The 14,038-nt window shown below is 42.3% G+C and overlaps 1 protein-coding gene across 2 annotated transcripts in view; it reads right to left on the minus strand.

Moving 5' to 3' along the window:
* IGF1R (insulin like growth factor 1 receptor) overlaps positions 1–14,038 on the minus strand; it is a 176,117-nt gene that overhangs the window by 12,147 nt on the left and 149,932 nt on the right. Inside the window, exons 9-18 of one of the 2 annotated variants that reach the window (XM_084268166.1) lie at positions 13,671–13,838; positions 13,267–13,471; positions 9,882–10,168; positions 8,279–8,415; positions 7,789–7,948; positions 6,628–6,730; positions 5,178–5,248; positions 3,379–3,608; positions 2,977–3,087; positions 1,248–1,407 (exon numbers count right to left, since the gene is read on the minus strand). In XM_084268166.1, the coding sequence (XP_084124292.1) occupies positions 1,248–1,407; positions 2,977–3,087; positions 3,379–3,608; positions 5,178–5,248; positions 6,628–6,730; positions 7,789–7,948; positions 8,279–8,415; positions 9,882–10,168; positions 13,267–13,471; positions 13,671–13,838 (1,632 nt within the window). Of the gene's footprint in view, positions 1–1,247; positions 1,408–2,976; positions 3,088–3,378; positions 3,609–5,177; positions 5,249–6,627; positions 6,734–7,788; positions 7,949–8,278; positions 8,416–9,881; positions 10,169–13,266; positions 13,472–13,670; positions 13,839–14,038 lie in introns of both variants that reach the window. The other variant, XM_084268165.1, reaches the window with a different exon arrangement.

Below are 14,038 nucleotides of genomic sequence, written 5' to 3' on the forward strand. Positions count from 1 at the left end.
GTAGAATGGAAAAGAGGACAGAATTCCTCCAGTTCTCACAGTCATTACTACCAGTCTATGAGTTGGATGAGCGACCACCCATCTTTCTCATTCCTTGTCTGCTATGGACACTGTTACCCTCAAGTGACGATGACTAAAGAGTTCATCTGTGCAGCTACTCCAGCCCTCCCACACACCAGGGTGACTTTATCCTGAATGGCAAATTCGTTAAAAATGCACATAAGAAACAGATACACACTGAACATAGGGTTAGTTCACTGAATGCTTTTGGGGTACCCACGTAGGATGTTAAAGGGAAGAAAGTCACCATCATCAGTTCAAAGAACTGTAAAACATGCTGGTGGGGGGAGGAGGAGTGAGAAAACAGGAATGGAAAGGATTCAGGCTGATTTGCACCGAACCTGCAGAAAATGCACAAAATCCCCCAAAGATCTTATTTCCTAATTAACTGACTCAAAATGAAATCATTTTTCTTTCTCCCAAATGACAGGATTACTTACACAAATTATCAAAGTAGCTGAGTTAAGCTCAGAGAAAAAGAATTAGTTTCCTACAGCAGAAGGCTGTTGCTATACATGTTGTTTTAATATGCACAACTCAAAAACAGCCAAAAGCTTAAAAGTCACCCTCTCTGGAGAGAAGTCTGAAAAAAACCCTCATCTGACACTATTTTGGAAGGATGGTGAAGAAGGAAAAAAATAAAAGCGGTGTTCTAACAGCAGAGCAGAGGAAAAGCCATTCTGTTGTCTGGAAAGCAGAACTCCAGTTCAGACTGGAAAGCATCCAGCTGAAGTCAAGCCTTACGTACCCCTTCCAAATCAGATATGCTTTAAAATAATCCCAAAATTCTTACTCTTGAATCAATAAACAGGAGGTGGAATTATTTCTGCGCGTTAACAGAGAAGCGAATGACACACCAGTGGTAACTATGCCATCCACCCAGATGTCTGCAGCATCTGCACCTCCAATCACTGCTTCACTAGCTCTTCTTAAACCCACACTCTATACTATTTCCTCACTGGAACAACAGCAAGTAGAGGGATTCCAAGAGTTGCAAGTCAATGTTGACTGCTCACAGGTCTTAAATCACAGCAAGCCTTCCTAAGGAACGTATTTCATTCCGCAGACATTTCAACTAGAGCAAAGTTTTAAAAGGTCTTTCAAACAGCTTTCAGGAAGCTAAAATGCCTCCTGAGATGCTGGTTTTTCAGGGCTGTGCTTTTCATTTGGGAGGCAAGGCAGCGCACCTCCGATTTTCACTGTGAAGTCTTCTGCCACCATACAGTTCCTCGCAGCCAGGTCTCTGTGAACAAACTTGTTGGCGTTGAGGTATGCCATCCCATCAGCAATCTCTCCTGCCATCTGAATCATCTTCTTCAGAGTTGGAGGTGCCTGGCCAGGATTATTCTGAGCAAGATTAAGATGATAAAACAGGTAAGGGAGAAGGAAAGAAAAACTATTTCTGTATCAAACTCTAACATTAAAAAAAAAATAAAAATACCACATTATCACAATTTAGCCTGACGTGAGCCAGGCTGAACAGCAACTGATGATTGCACACACCACAGCACCTGCTTGGTGTAAGAACTGGCCATATCAAGTTGGGTTACAAACAGTAGCTCTTCTGTAGCAGGCCATGCTATTTTGCAAGTAAGACTTCTTGGTATAAGGATGTTATCTTACATGTATGGAGCTTAATGTCCATCTTCCTGACACACAAGTTCTGAGACACAAAGCAGAGGGCTTATTTTAGAGATTTCTATGTTTTACCATCTTCAGAAATGAACAGATGATGTTAAATGATTTAATTAATTTCCTGTTCCTCAGGTCTCCATAACCAGGTATCTCTCTCCATTTTGTAAATAGAGAAAAGCTTCTGGGACAATGCCTTCTGAAGCAAATTCATTCCCAGGCATCCGTGGCTTCATCCATTCTCAACCTCATGGATGAAGAAATTCAGATATTCGTTAGTTCAGTCCCAACATCCCTTATCAGTACAAATTTGCCTAAGCTTTACACCCCTTGGATAATCATCACTGACAGAGTAACCAAAACCATGGCCTCATATATAGAATTCTAGTAAGGACAAAGATCCTAAATCACAAGGAACAAGACACTGAACTTTATCACATTCCCATCCAAAGATTAAATGGTCCCTTACCCACCTTCCAGATAAAAGTGTTCATGTCCAGTCTCAGCATCTCTTCTAAACTGTGCTACTTTGTGCAGAGATAATGAGCCATACCCACAACTTCGAGGCTCCCAAGAATCAAATGTAACATACCAGATGGGAGCAAAGAAGGTACAACTGAGAAAGCCCAGGTGGACCCATGTGAGTTGAATCCCCAGGAGGAAGAGATGGAGTTTATACCATATTCATGCACACACTGTGCTCATGTTCTGTTCCTTCAAGTTATTCACATCAGAATTTCTAGATCAAGGGCAAAAATTGCTGAGCTCATTTTCTACACAGTCTACTATGACTTCAGTGGCAAGTGACCTACGTGTCATCTTTATCCTTCAGACCCTGCATCACATGTGGCAATTTCAGCTGTTAGATTTATGGCTTATGTATTAAAGTATAAGTACAGCTATGATACTATGTTCTTACTTTCCAACAGAGGCAAAAGGCAGGATATACACCATGAAATCATATCCTAACATCCATGCTTCAACTAGTTAATTTTCTGTTTAACATCTTGATGAGAAGTAAGGAAAAAGAGACTCGTTTCCAATCAGGAGAGCAGGATTCAATAGCACAAGCAGGGACCTATTCCATGCAGTACACTGGGCTATTTGCAATAGCTACCTCATGAGAAAAGCTGTTGCAAATCACAGAGCAGCTCATGTTTTGTTCTTACAGCTTAAGGAGAAGGGCAAGAAAGGCTAATTGCCTGCTGCTTGCAACGTGATGCTGTTTCATTCAAGCTGATTCTAACTGAAGAAAAAAAAAATATTCAGCACCTCCTGACTCACCTCTGTGTCTGGCCTCAATGATCTCAGGTAACTTTTGAGGTCCCCACGTGTCATCAGTTCCATGATAACCAGCGTAGGCTGGCCCTGAGAGACAACACCAAGCAGCCGAACCTGGAAGAGGAAACCCAGTTCTATTATAAACACAGCTAACTGAACTGCAGTAATCAATCTGTGTCCATATGTATCCCCAAACACACGTGAACCTGCAGAAAGTCAGAGTCAGTTTCACTCCCTGATTCCCGTTTCAGAACAGTATTACAAAGCCACACAGTTCCCAAGTTCACAGACTGCAGAATCCCAAGTTCAAGCTTCGGTCAGTGAAGACATGTCCTGAACACCCTCCTCACGCAGCAAGCACCACAGCTGTATGAATCACAGCCTTGCTACATCTTCCTGACTTACCACGTGGTGACAATTGAACTCCTTCATCACCGAGGCCTCATTTAAGAACTCTATCCTCTCACGCATACTTGCAGACTCATTGACAGTCTTGATGGCAACCCTGGTCTCTGGCTCATCCTTCACCACTCCCTTGGCTATCCCCTCATACACCATTCCAAAGGAGCCTTGCCCAAGCTCCCGACACATGGTGATCTTCTCACGGGGCACCTCCCATTCATCTGGAACATATACTAAGGAGAGAAAGAAGAGGTCATGATGTTCCTTCCACTTCTGTACACGCTGCAATCACTTGGCACGCTACAATGCCAACTGCCCAAACAGTTTTACTGTAAACAGAAGCAGACACAATGCTGAGACCTTGCACCATGTATGCAAATAGCCTGTGGTCTTTCCCATATAGAGACAGGTAGATACTTGGCATACAAATACATCTTAAAGAAATGTGTAGGGGTCTTACTATACTACTGATATAATGGGATAGAGAGAAGGAACCTCAAAGTACCAAACCAGGTTGGGAAGAGGTTTGAATCCATACTTTAGGCGTGAGCTTTTCTTGGGACCCTTGGTTTCCTACTTCTTCCAGACAGCATCAACCACACTTGATCATCTGTACCAGTTTAGTGTCTGCTGCATTTGCTATTAGCAGACTGATTTTATGACTAGAGGGAAACGGGCTCTCTGATCCCACAGGCTCTTTGCATGAAACAATCCTGATCACTTGCACACACACTGTTGCATCAGTAAAGGCAGAACTCGCTGCTGCGAGTCTTTGATCTGAGGCAGAAGGGAGATCTCAGAAGGTGACTGCCGGGAGGGAGGACTGCCTCAGGCAAGACGACATCTGAGTAGTCACTGATGCCGCTGCCTATCAGTCACCAAAGGAGGGGACAGTTGTGTCACATGCTCTGGATGGATGAAATGAGATGCAAAAATAGAGGATTATAGCATGAACACTGTCCCACCTTTAAGTCTAACGGTGCTGCTGTAAAAAAATAACTGTGAGAGAGTCTGCTGCCATCCTGGCTGTACCCATTAGCCTCCTGGGGGCTTTTGGCAACACCATTCCACCAAGAAGTCTACAGAAGTAGCACCCAATTAAATCATGAACAGAAAAACAGTAATCATCAAAGATGACCAGAAGAACTGTCATCACTGAATACATAAGGCAGTCAGAAGACATTAGGTCAATTTGAAACTTATGTTAAAAAATGTTTTGTCTCCTGGAGAAAATCGGGCTTATCCACACTCCAGGCATTAAAAGAAACCAATATGGATTATACTCAACATCCATGTGCTTTTTAACACAAAGATTTTACATGTAATAGGTCTACAAGCCCACAACATTGACTGTTTTCTCCTTCTGCAACTGTGAAAAGTTGGGATAGGAAGGGAGAAGACAGTAGTGGGTTCTGTGCTAATTTCCACGTGGCAAGTACACAGAACTGAGCAGTGGATTTGTTCCAGTATGTTGGAATAGGACCTGAAAGAGCAAACATGAAAGAGGACGAATTCATTAATTTCATTCCAGTGAAAACATCACCAGATGATTAGATGACAATCTGGAAGTGAAACTAATGCATCCAGATTTGCCTCAGCTGAACAAACTACAGTAGAAGTTTCAAAACCACCCCAGTTTCAATAGCCAGGTGTATTGTCACTGATCGATTCTGTGGCTGTGCTAATACAATGAAGAGAGCAGGTGTGTTTACAACACCCCTTCCCGAGCTGCAGACCTTTCCAAGTCAGACACAAACAGACCATGTGAAAGGAAAAGCCCAGAAGTACAAGGCCACGCTTACCATCTGAAGCACTGAAGTACTCGGGGTTCACAGAAGCATAAAGCACTCCATTGCCCAGTCTGTCGCTGTTCCTGTTGAAATAGTTTTTATCCTTTTTTAATCTTTAAGCCTAGGTACATTTCAGACCTCCTTCTGCAGCTTTCTCACCATGTGCTCAACGACACAGTATTATTTACTGTACGTGGAGAGCTTTTCTGACACAGGGGGCAACCCAAGTTCTTATTCTACCTCACGTAATCAATGGGAAAACAGCCCAGAGTAGCTTTCCCAGGAGACCTGCAGCCTTCTCTACACCAAATCAGCACCAGAAAAGTGTATGCACAAAGTGCTTTTAGCTGGTGGGTAAACTTCCTTGAAGAGAGGCAGCTGTATGGTGGTATAGCCAGGAGATCCGTGGCTGAGAACATACTTTAGCTGTGGGAGAGAAGCAATCTAGCAAAGGACAAGATCCCTCTTTTAATGGGGAATTCCACTCAACTATTTTATAAGTGTTTCTATTATTTCATTTTAAAACACACACACACCAATTTTACTGGGGTGATTTTCAGAGCAAGGCATTTACTCAGCACTGACAGTGCTCTTGCAGGAGGCAGGCTGCAGAAATAAAATGATCAATCAGATCTCAGAAAAATCAAAGACAAAACACTCTTGTGGGCTAGAACAACAGTTTAAAGAAGGTTCAGTTATCTGGCACTTCACCTAGGAGAGCCCAAGGGAAGGCCAAGCAGGGATTGTACTTCACTAGGTACAAAGCCCTTTCTGGAGTGCTTGAGAGAACTGGTACTACTGTCTGCACACAAATGAATAGAGCTGGAAATAATGGGATACTCAATGAGAGTAATTTATATGAGTCTAATAAAAACCTTCTGTATCTAGAAAGTTGCAAGGCTGAACATTTGGCACTGACTTCCCTAAAGTTCTCCTTATGTATTTCAATTAAATAAGAAAAATAAATCACTAGTTCCAAAAAAATATACGAACTGAGGAAAACAAATCAATACAACAGTCCCCCAGACTGCTCTCCCCGGGATGTAATTTTTTTAAGTGGATGTAAAGACTTAAAAACCTCTAGGATTTGCAAGAAATCAAATTAACCTAAACTGAACTAAGTTTTCATGATTTATATTGACCCATATTTCAAAGCTTCTGATTATACGGGTTCAGTGCCTGCCATTACTGTCCCAGTGAATATGTTCCTGACAACCCTTCCCCTTCCCTCTCCAACATGATACTGTAATAAAAAGCCTCTTCATATCTTAAACGAGCCAGATACTTGCTGGTAACTCTAAACCACCTCCCCTTTTACACACCAACAAGACAGAATCTACTTCAGCTTCTCAAGCCCTCTGAATGCCATTTCCCTTTTTAATTTCTGAAGTGCTCCATGGGCACAGATTTGAAAATAAACATTCCCCTTCTGCAGTTTGAACCAGAAAGACATACAACTCACCTCTTTTTGTTGAAGACGTACAGCACTACCAGTAATCCCCCAATGATGACCAGGAAAGCAATAGGGACCACGATTATCAAGTGCAAGAAGTTTCCATAGTTTGCTGCTGCAACCAACAAGAAAACAATTGTATCAGGGTTTCTATAAAGTCTCCGTTAACAAAGAGACATTCAAAACCCACTCAGTATATTTCCATGCAAGGAAGAAATCAAAGTACTCATTTTCTTGTCTCATGTGGAAAAATGTACTCAGAAACACTCCCTGACTGCAGATGAGTGGAACAAGAAAACAGACAGCAGAAAGTATTAATTTTGTACAGAACGGTGTTTGTCTGGGGTTTGTTTTCACAAGTTATGCTTAAGGACTTGCATTCCTCAGCGAACAACATGGAATTGTTCGCTTACACATTCACCTTTTTTCACCTTTTGTTCACCTTGCAATTGCTTATCCTTATATTGAGGAATAAGTACACACTGTTCTTTACTCCCAGTTCTTCAAAGTCCAGCAATTAGAAAACCAGAAAGGAATAAAAGACAGAGTTCCAATTTTCATGTGGATACCTCTGCTCTACAACCAAATACAGAAGTTCTTGAGAGGGTCTCTGTGGACACTGTGGCGGTGTTCTTCCAAAACACACATTACTCCCACGCTCAGGATCGGCATCACCCTTTCATCAGGGTGTTACCTTTATCAAATACCACTCCAATAGGTCATATGAAAAAGCGCCCTGGTATTTTAAAAAACCTGCCAGGCAAAAATCTAAACAAATCATTTGCTGCAACTTTAAAGCATGTTTGCCCTATTGCCTCGGGTTTTGTACAATCCAACCCATGCTGTCACAGCTAGCATTACGTTCCCAGCAGAGCTGTGTATCACAGGAAGCCAGAGTATTAGTCTCTAGACACCTACCACCTGGTTGCACATGCTCATAAATACATATATATATATAAACACATGCATGAAAAGGAACCCCCTCAGATACACCCCCTGGTTGTCAGCACTTCCCAGAAAGCGGAACAGAGCTCCCAAGGAAGCATCAGCAATCAAGAGCAATTCAGAGTACGGGCAAGGTGCTCACATGCCCACTTCCATATAGGAACACCAGAAATTATTCAAAAGACAACACTGCCCCGATCTGACACAGCCAAACACTCATCTTACATTTGGGTTGCACGTAGAAAGAGACTGGCTCAGTCCATGACCCGTTTCCAGCTAACGAAGTTGCCTGAACTCTAGCAGAATAGTTTCCAGGGTTCAGATGAGTTAGTTTAGCTCCCCCAAGCTTCTTGTATTCCTGTCTGGAAACACATTCCCGCTTCTCCTACAAGGAAAAAGCAATTTACAGTTCATGTTAATATCTTCACATTCCTTCACCCTTGAGAAAACAACCGGGCTGCAGATAAGCTAATGCTTCTAACTAGAAGCCCCATCTAATCAGTTTTTCTTCAAACACCTTAAGGAGATACATGGAAAACAACAATAGTCAAAATAAACAGAGGAATAGCATGCTGGCTGGTGCTGGGCATTTGAAATCACAATTTCTATCTTTGGTCTGCAGTGCTTCACAGAAACACGTTAGGAAAGATCCCATTTCGCCCGTAAATTCGAGTGAAAAGCACTAACTCTTCACAGAGAAGTGTCAAACCCTCACCTCTCCATGCTGCCCATATTTGATCTCATACATCAGTATCAGCCCGTTTGGATTTGCAGGCTCTAACCACTTCAGGTAGACGGTATTTTCTTCTTTTGCTTCCCATGCTACCGTTCCTGGAATGTTATCTGCTCCCTCTGTAAAATATTTACAAGCAGTGTGAGAAGAACACCTATTATTGAAACAGGAACTTAAGCAACAAACTGAGGACAATACAGGGTTTGTACTATTCTTTGGGTATCAAAGCATCGCAGTAAGTGCTACTCAAGGACCTGAAGTACATCAGCCAGGGGCCTGATGGAGAGATCAGCAGGGTCTGAACTGCTGATGGCCAGAAATATGGCCTCACCTAGTACAGGCTCCCTGATAGTTGCTACCTGTGTGTCTAAGGACCTGGTTATCAGCATCTCCTCCTCCCTTCCAAACTTTGCACCACTCTGAAGCAGGGTGCACACAGCCATTCCCAGCCAGTGGCAGTGAACAGCAGCCCATCACTGTTCAGCAGTGAACATGGGATCTGACCCACTGACGCCTCTCCCCTAAAACATCTGCTCTTAGGAAAGCTGTCACAATAGAAAACAAAGCCTCAGCAGCAATATTTCCTTCTTGATAATTTTGTCTTTTGTTCAAAACTGCACAGGAACCTGGAGGCCGTTTCAGTCAAAGAAAAAAGCCACTATTTCAAAACTACTGTTGTCAGGATTAGAAGAAAACAGAATTGTTTAGCCTTTAATTTTCAGAGCCATTTGTCTCCTTTTCCCCCATTTCCCAGATTTCCCTATTTCCTTGAAATAAGCAATACTTTTTTTTTTTTGGCCTTTTTTACTGACACAGCTGGATGAGGATTATGATAGCCTTTCCTTCCCAGAAACAAAACAAAATTGCTACCATTCTGCATCAAAAATTCCCGGACATCTGCTGGAGTCAGAAGCTCTTTGCTGGATGCGTATGAGCTTACACTGAAATCATCCCTATTCTTCTCAGAAGAAGTACAATCTGTAGAAGTCCCAAACATGAGTACAGCATTCAGTGCTTCCTATTTGAAGTACTCTAGATGCCAGCAACTGGGCACAAGGCAACACAGTACTCCTCCTGTTTCCAGGCTGGACAAATGCATGGTCCTTCTGTGACAGAAGAAACATTTGGCAAATGTTCCCACCAGCAAGACTCTAACATCTGCAAACAGTTCAGAGCGAACACAGCAAAACTAAACATTAGCAGAGAAGAGTTGCCCTGCCTCCATTCGGCACACAGGGAACTAGAGAATAAAGCCTCTTAAGCCCACCAGAACTGTGGGTCTCGCCTACCTCACCGCGAGACAGATTATCCTGTGATTACCTGAGTACTCAAAGCATGCACTTCTACCTGTCCAGGTCACAGGACAGACTTGATACAGATCTCTCAGTGCACATGAGACACCAGTCAAGGGCATCAAATTACTCTAACGAAGTTTTATATCGTTCCAATTAATTTTCTTGCACACAATGTTTTTATTATACCCCAATGTGGGGGGGGGGGTTGGGTTGCTTTGGAGGGTTTATCCTTCCTGAAATCCCTCTATCTCTGGTAAATAAACCAAAGCTTTGTACTTGTGACAGCGTACCTGAAGGCATGGTTCTTGCAAAGACAAAGTTGGAAGCGCTACAACCAAGAGTATCAGCCTCATGGTTGCAGCTGTGAATATCAATGCGGTAAAGCGTAAAAGGCTGGAGATGGGAGATCACAGTTCTCTCCTTGCCATCCACTTTGGTCTCAAAGAACGGGTATTCCACCTCACTCTCCTCTGCATCAGAGACGTTGGTGAAGTGATCTGTCCCAGTCGTGTTCCTGTTTCGAGTGGCCAAAGTGGCGTTGGCGATTCGGAACACGTCCCTCCGCTTCCGGTCAGGTCTGTGGAGCAACCAGACAGGTACTCAAAAGGGTGTCTCCAGCAAAACACTGCTTTTCTTCTATCTCTACGCGAAAAAACCCCAGTAAAATGCGTAACCCTGCCACTAAAAAAGCTAAATAAAGAAAACCATGAAAGAGACAAAAGCTTTCTGCTAATCTGCACGTGCAGCGTGTCAGCACATCCTATTGCTCTCTCTCCTGGTCAGAACGTCTCCAGAAGGCTGCAGCGCTGCTCCTGCCTGGGAAGCAATGCACCATGAGGGTTAAAGAACGTAGGAAGATTCACACTGCAAAACCAATTCTGGATCAAATGGTTATTTCCCCCACACACACCCCCCACCCACTTAGCACCTGGTCAGTGTAAGGGTTATCAAGGACAGAGGTGGAGTCCAACATCTTTCTATCACAGAGTTACAAACCAGGCGAATCACAAACACACAACAGGAAGAAAGATGACTCAACAGGAGAAGTTAATTCGCTGTCAAATATACTGTCTTAGTACATTCAGCCACAAAACAGCATGCTGCAAGCGAGCCAAGAACAGGCTGACTTGGTTTTGAAATCTTCTGGCAGAGGTTGGATGGATTTTTTTTTTTTAGTTCACTACAAAATCTTCCAAAATCCTTTTACTATGTCTTGTCTTTTTGATATTCTCAGATGCCATGTAAACCACAGAAATAAACGAAGACAAGGGGAAAAAAACCTTCCTGAGATACCAAGAAGTATTTTAAGCTACAAACAAGGGAACGTCCTAACTTGTTGGTGGGTTATGGAGGAATTTCACACAGGATGTAAGCACTTGTGCCTCCTCTACACTGGTATTCATGGAAGTTATTAAACTATGCACCTTGTTTAAGATGAGAATTCATTTACTGCTTTAATTCAGTGGAAAGAATAAACTTTTGAACTGCTAAAAGCACATGGGATGCCCAGCACTGTACAATGAACAGATTTTGTGATAAAAGCAATAAAATAAAAAATAAGAAGTTAATTTTCAATCAACCACAAAGGCATGTGTCAATGCAAGAACCCAAAAGGCATGACTTTATCACTGCTTTTATGCGATGCACAGAGTTTAAATTCTTTGGTGCTATCTGGGGTTAAACAAAAAAAAGTACAGTCCTACTTTGCCTTTGGGGAAAAAGATAAAGAGAAAACAACAGAAAACCTGTTGGTGACAACCAAAGTCATATTAGGAAGAGAGAAAAATACCAAGGAAATAAGGAAATGTCTAGAGATAAAAAGATGAAAATTCATCTGTTCTGTTAAATGAAAGAGAAAAATTAGAAAATAACACTATAAAAATAAATCAAACAAATTAAAAGGGAAAAAGGGGGTCATTTAATACACAAGCTGTGTCTCATTTCATGGCAGTTTTCACGTCACTTCTCAGATCCATGAGACATGGAGCCCTCCTCAGCCTGGCTCGCTAGAGCGCAAAAAAACCCTTGAAGAGGAACTCATCCTCCTGTGGTTGTGAGTGTGTCTTAAAGACTAACCATAGTCCTGATGCTTGAAATCTACCTCAGCACTGCAGTAACACACATGGGGTCATCCAGAAGTTGCACACCACAATTAGATCAACAGGCTTTTCCAAGAGCCTTAAAACCACCCAGCCAAGTATTTTCACACTCTATTACATGTACTGCTCTTTCATAAAGTCCTGGAGACAGGTGGAACACTGGAAACAACTACAAGTATTGAGGACTGTGTTAACACACTCATTAATTTCTCCCTTGGGAAAGAGAGAGAAAAAAAACAAACCCATCAGCAAGTGAGGAGCTGCTTAGATTTGTCCTATGGAGATGTCTCACAAGCTTATCATCTTTAATTTCCCTGACATCCAGTCTCTGTGAAGTGCTGGCTGTTTCCGAGCGTTGTACCTTATCTGCCCTTGCTGTTACAAAACACACCCTTATCAGGGTAAGTTCAGAACAACGGGGCATGGTCAAGATTTCAGGACATTCTTTGTGAACTGGTCAGTTTGTTTGCTACTGTCAGAGTTCAAGGTTCTGTGAGTTTCCTTTGGGAAGGGGTGCATGAAAATTTGGGAGAAGATAAGCAATGAGTTTTAAATGACAAAGATTTGGTAAAATTAAAAAAAAAAACTTTAAATCCCTTTGTAATAGACTTTCAAGTAGTTCAGACCTGACATGTGCCTTTCAAAACTCTGCACACATCACAGTGCCAAGCACAAATCAATCCACACAACTTTGAAGAGAAGTCCAAAAATCACAGTGGAGAGTAAAATAAATCAGTTTTAAAGAGCAAAGGCACACTTTGAAGATCTCAAGCTCAGGACAACACCATAAATTTCACCTGCCAGAGACAATGAGATAACACACACAATTGAAATCTGATAGCTTACACACAGTACCATAACAGCTATACACTGCGTGCTGGGCCCCACGATCCAATTATCTAACATAAGAACAGCTTACATGAAGGATAAATTGGGAACTCAAGGATCAAAATCACCAATTAATTCAGTAGTATCTACTTGATGCTGCAGCATAAAATCGTTACTATTCCACTTAATGTGTAAGCAGTGGTGTTTATCATGGAAGAGTGGGCATATTTAATACTTCTCTGCAGCACAGACCCAGGAAACCAACATGCTCTTTGCAATTAGTGAGAAAAGAAGACCAGTTTCAATTCGGTGAGGTGACTATGCCCTCAATTTCAAAGGCAAATAAACCTTCAGATTAGGAACACAAGCACTTAAATGGCTATTTAGAGAAAGATCATGTCTGAAACCCTTTGTCTGCCACACATTGCTCATCTCCGAAACCCTTACAGACAAAGAGCTCCTCAAGTGACTCTTGATTCTGAAAAGAAACCATCACTGAAGTCCTTGAACAATATAGGTAAGAACCCTTATTATTAGGTGAAATTGAGAGAAAGACATGAAAATTAATGAATAAGAGAAACTGCAAAGTAACACTGCACATTGCCTCATGAAAGGCAAGGCAGTGTTTGTGTGTTTCAGGTGTTACCTACATATGCTTTCCTGTCCATGAAGCCTGAACTCTAGAAATGCTTAAAAGAATTACATCATTAACCCCACTTGCAAAGACAAAGTGTCCAAAATCCATTACCTGGGGACAAAGATGGAGTTGTGAAGGAAGTTCTCAAAGACTTTCCGGTACTCTGCTTCCTCCTTCTCAGCTTGCTTTTCTGCCTCTGTCTTGGGACAAGCACAACAAGGTCCTTTTTCTCCCCCACAGCCCTCTGGCTTGGTGGGTTCAGTAGCTTCTTCTGTATCAATGGTCCCATCAGCATATCTTCGAATTGGGACTTTATCTTCAAAGAAAAGAAGAAGACACAGCTTGTTTCTTTTCTCTCTGTACTGTGAATAGGCCACAAGCCATGTTTACCCATTCCCTTCTACTTGCTGCTATTCAGAGAGTTGTGAAGCAGGGCATAGGCTTCAGCTCTTGTAAACAAAGCGTGCTGGCAGGTAAGAGTCACGCGTCAACACAGCCATGCTTCGTTTTCCTACCTTTGGAGCAGTAATTGTGCCTGTAAAGGTAACTGTCCTGAGGTTGCTGCTGCCATCGTACAATGTAGTATGAGAGGTTGCCATTGGGAAGAGAGGGAGGATTCCATTTCACAATCAGTTGGGATGAGGAGTTGGATGCTGAAATAACATCCAAGGGAATGGATGGCACTAGAAAAAGAAGGAAAAAAAAAAAAGGCAGGCATTTAAATCTAGAGTGTTCTGTGATGCATTTCTGTGCAAGCTTTCAAAGGTAATCCCAACCCAAGAAAAAATACCATCCTAACTCAAAGGAAAGATTTCCTAACTTACCTCACTAACAACAGTTAGTAAGGGTTCAACTGCCACCACTTACAGTCCCAATCCAAGGC

This window comes from Gallinula chloropus (genome assembly GCF_964237585.1).
Source record: "Gallinula chloropus genome assembly, chromosome: 9".
Classification (NCBI taxonomy): domain Eukaryota; kingdom Metazoa; phylum Chordata; class Aves; order Gruiformes; family Rallidae; genus Gallinula; species Gallinula chloropus.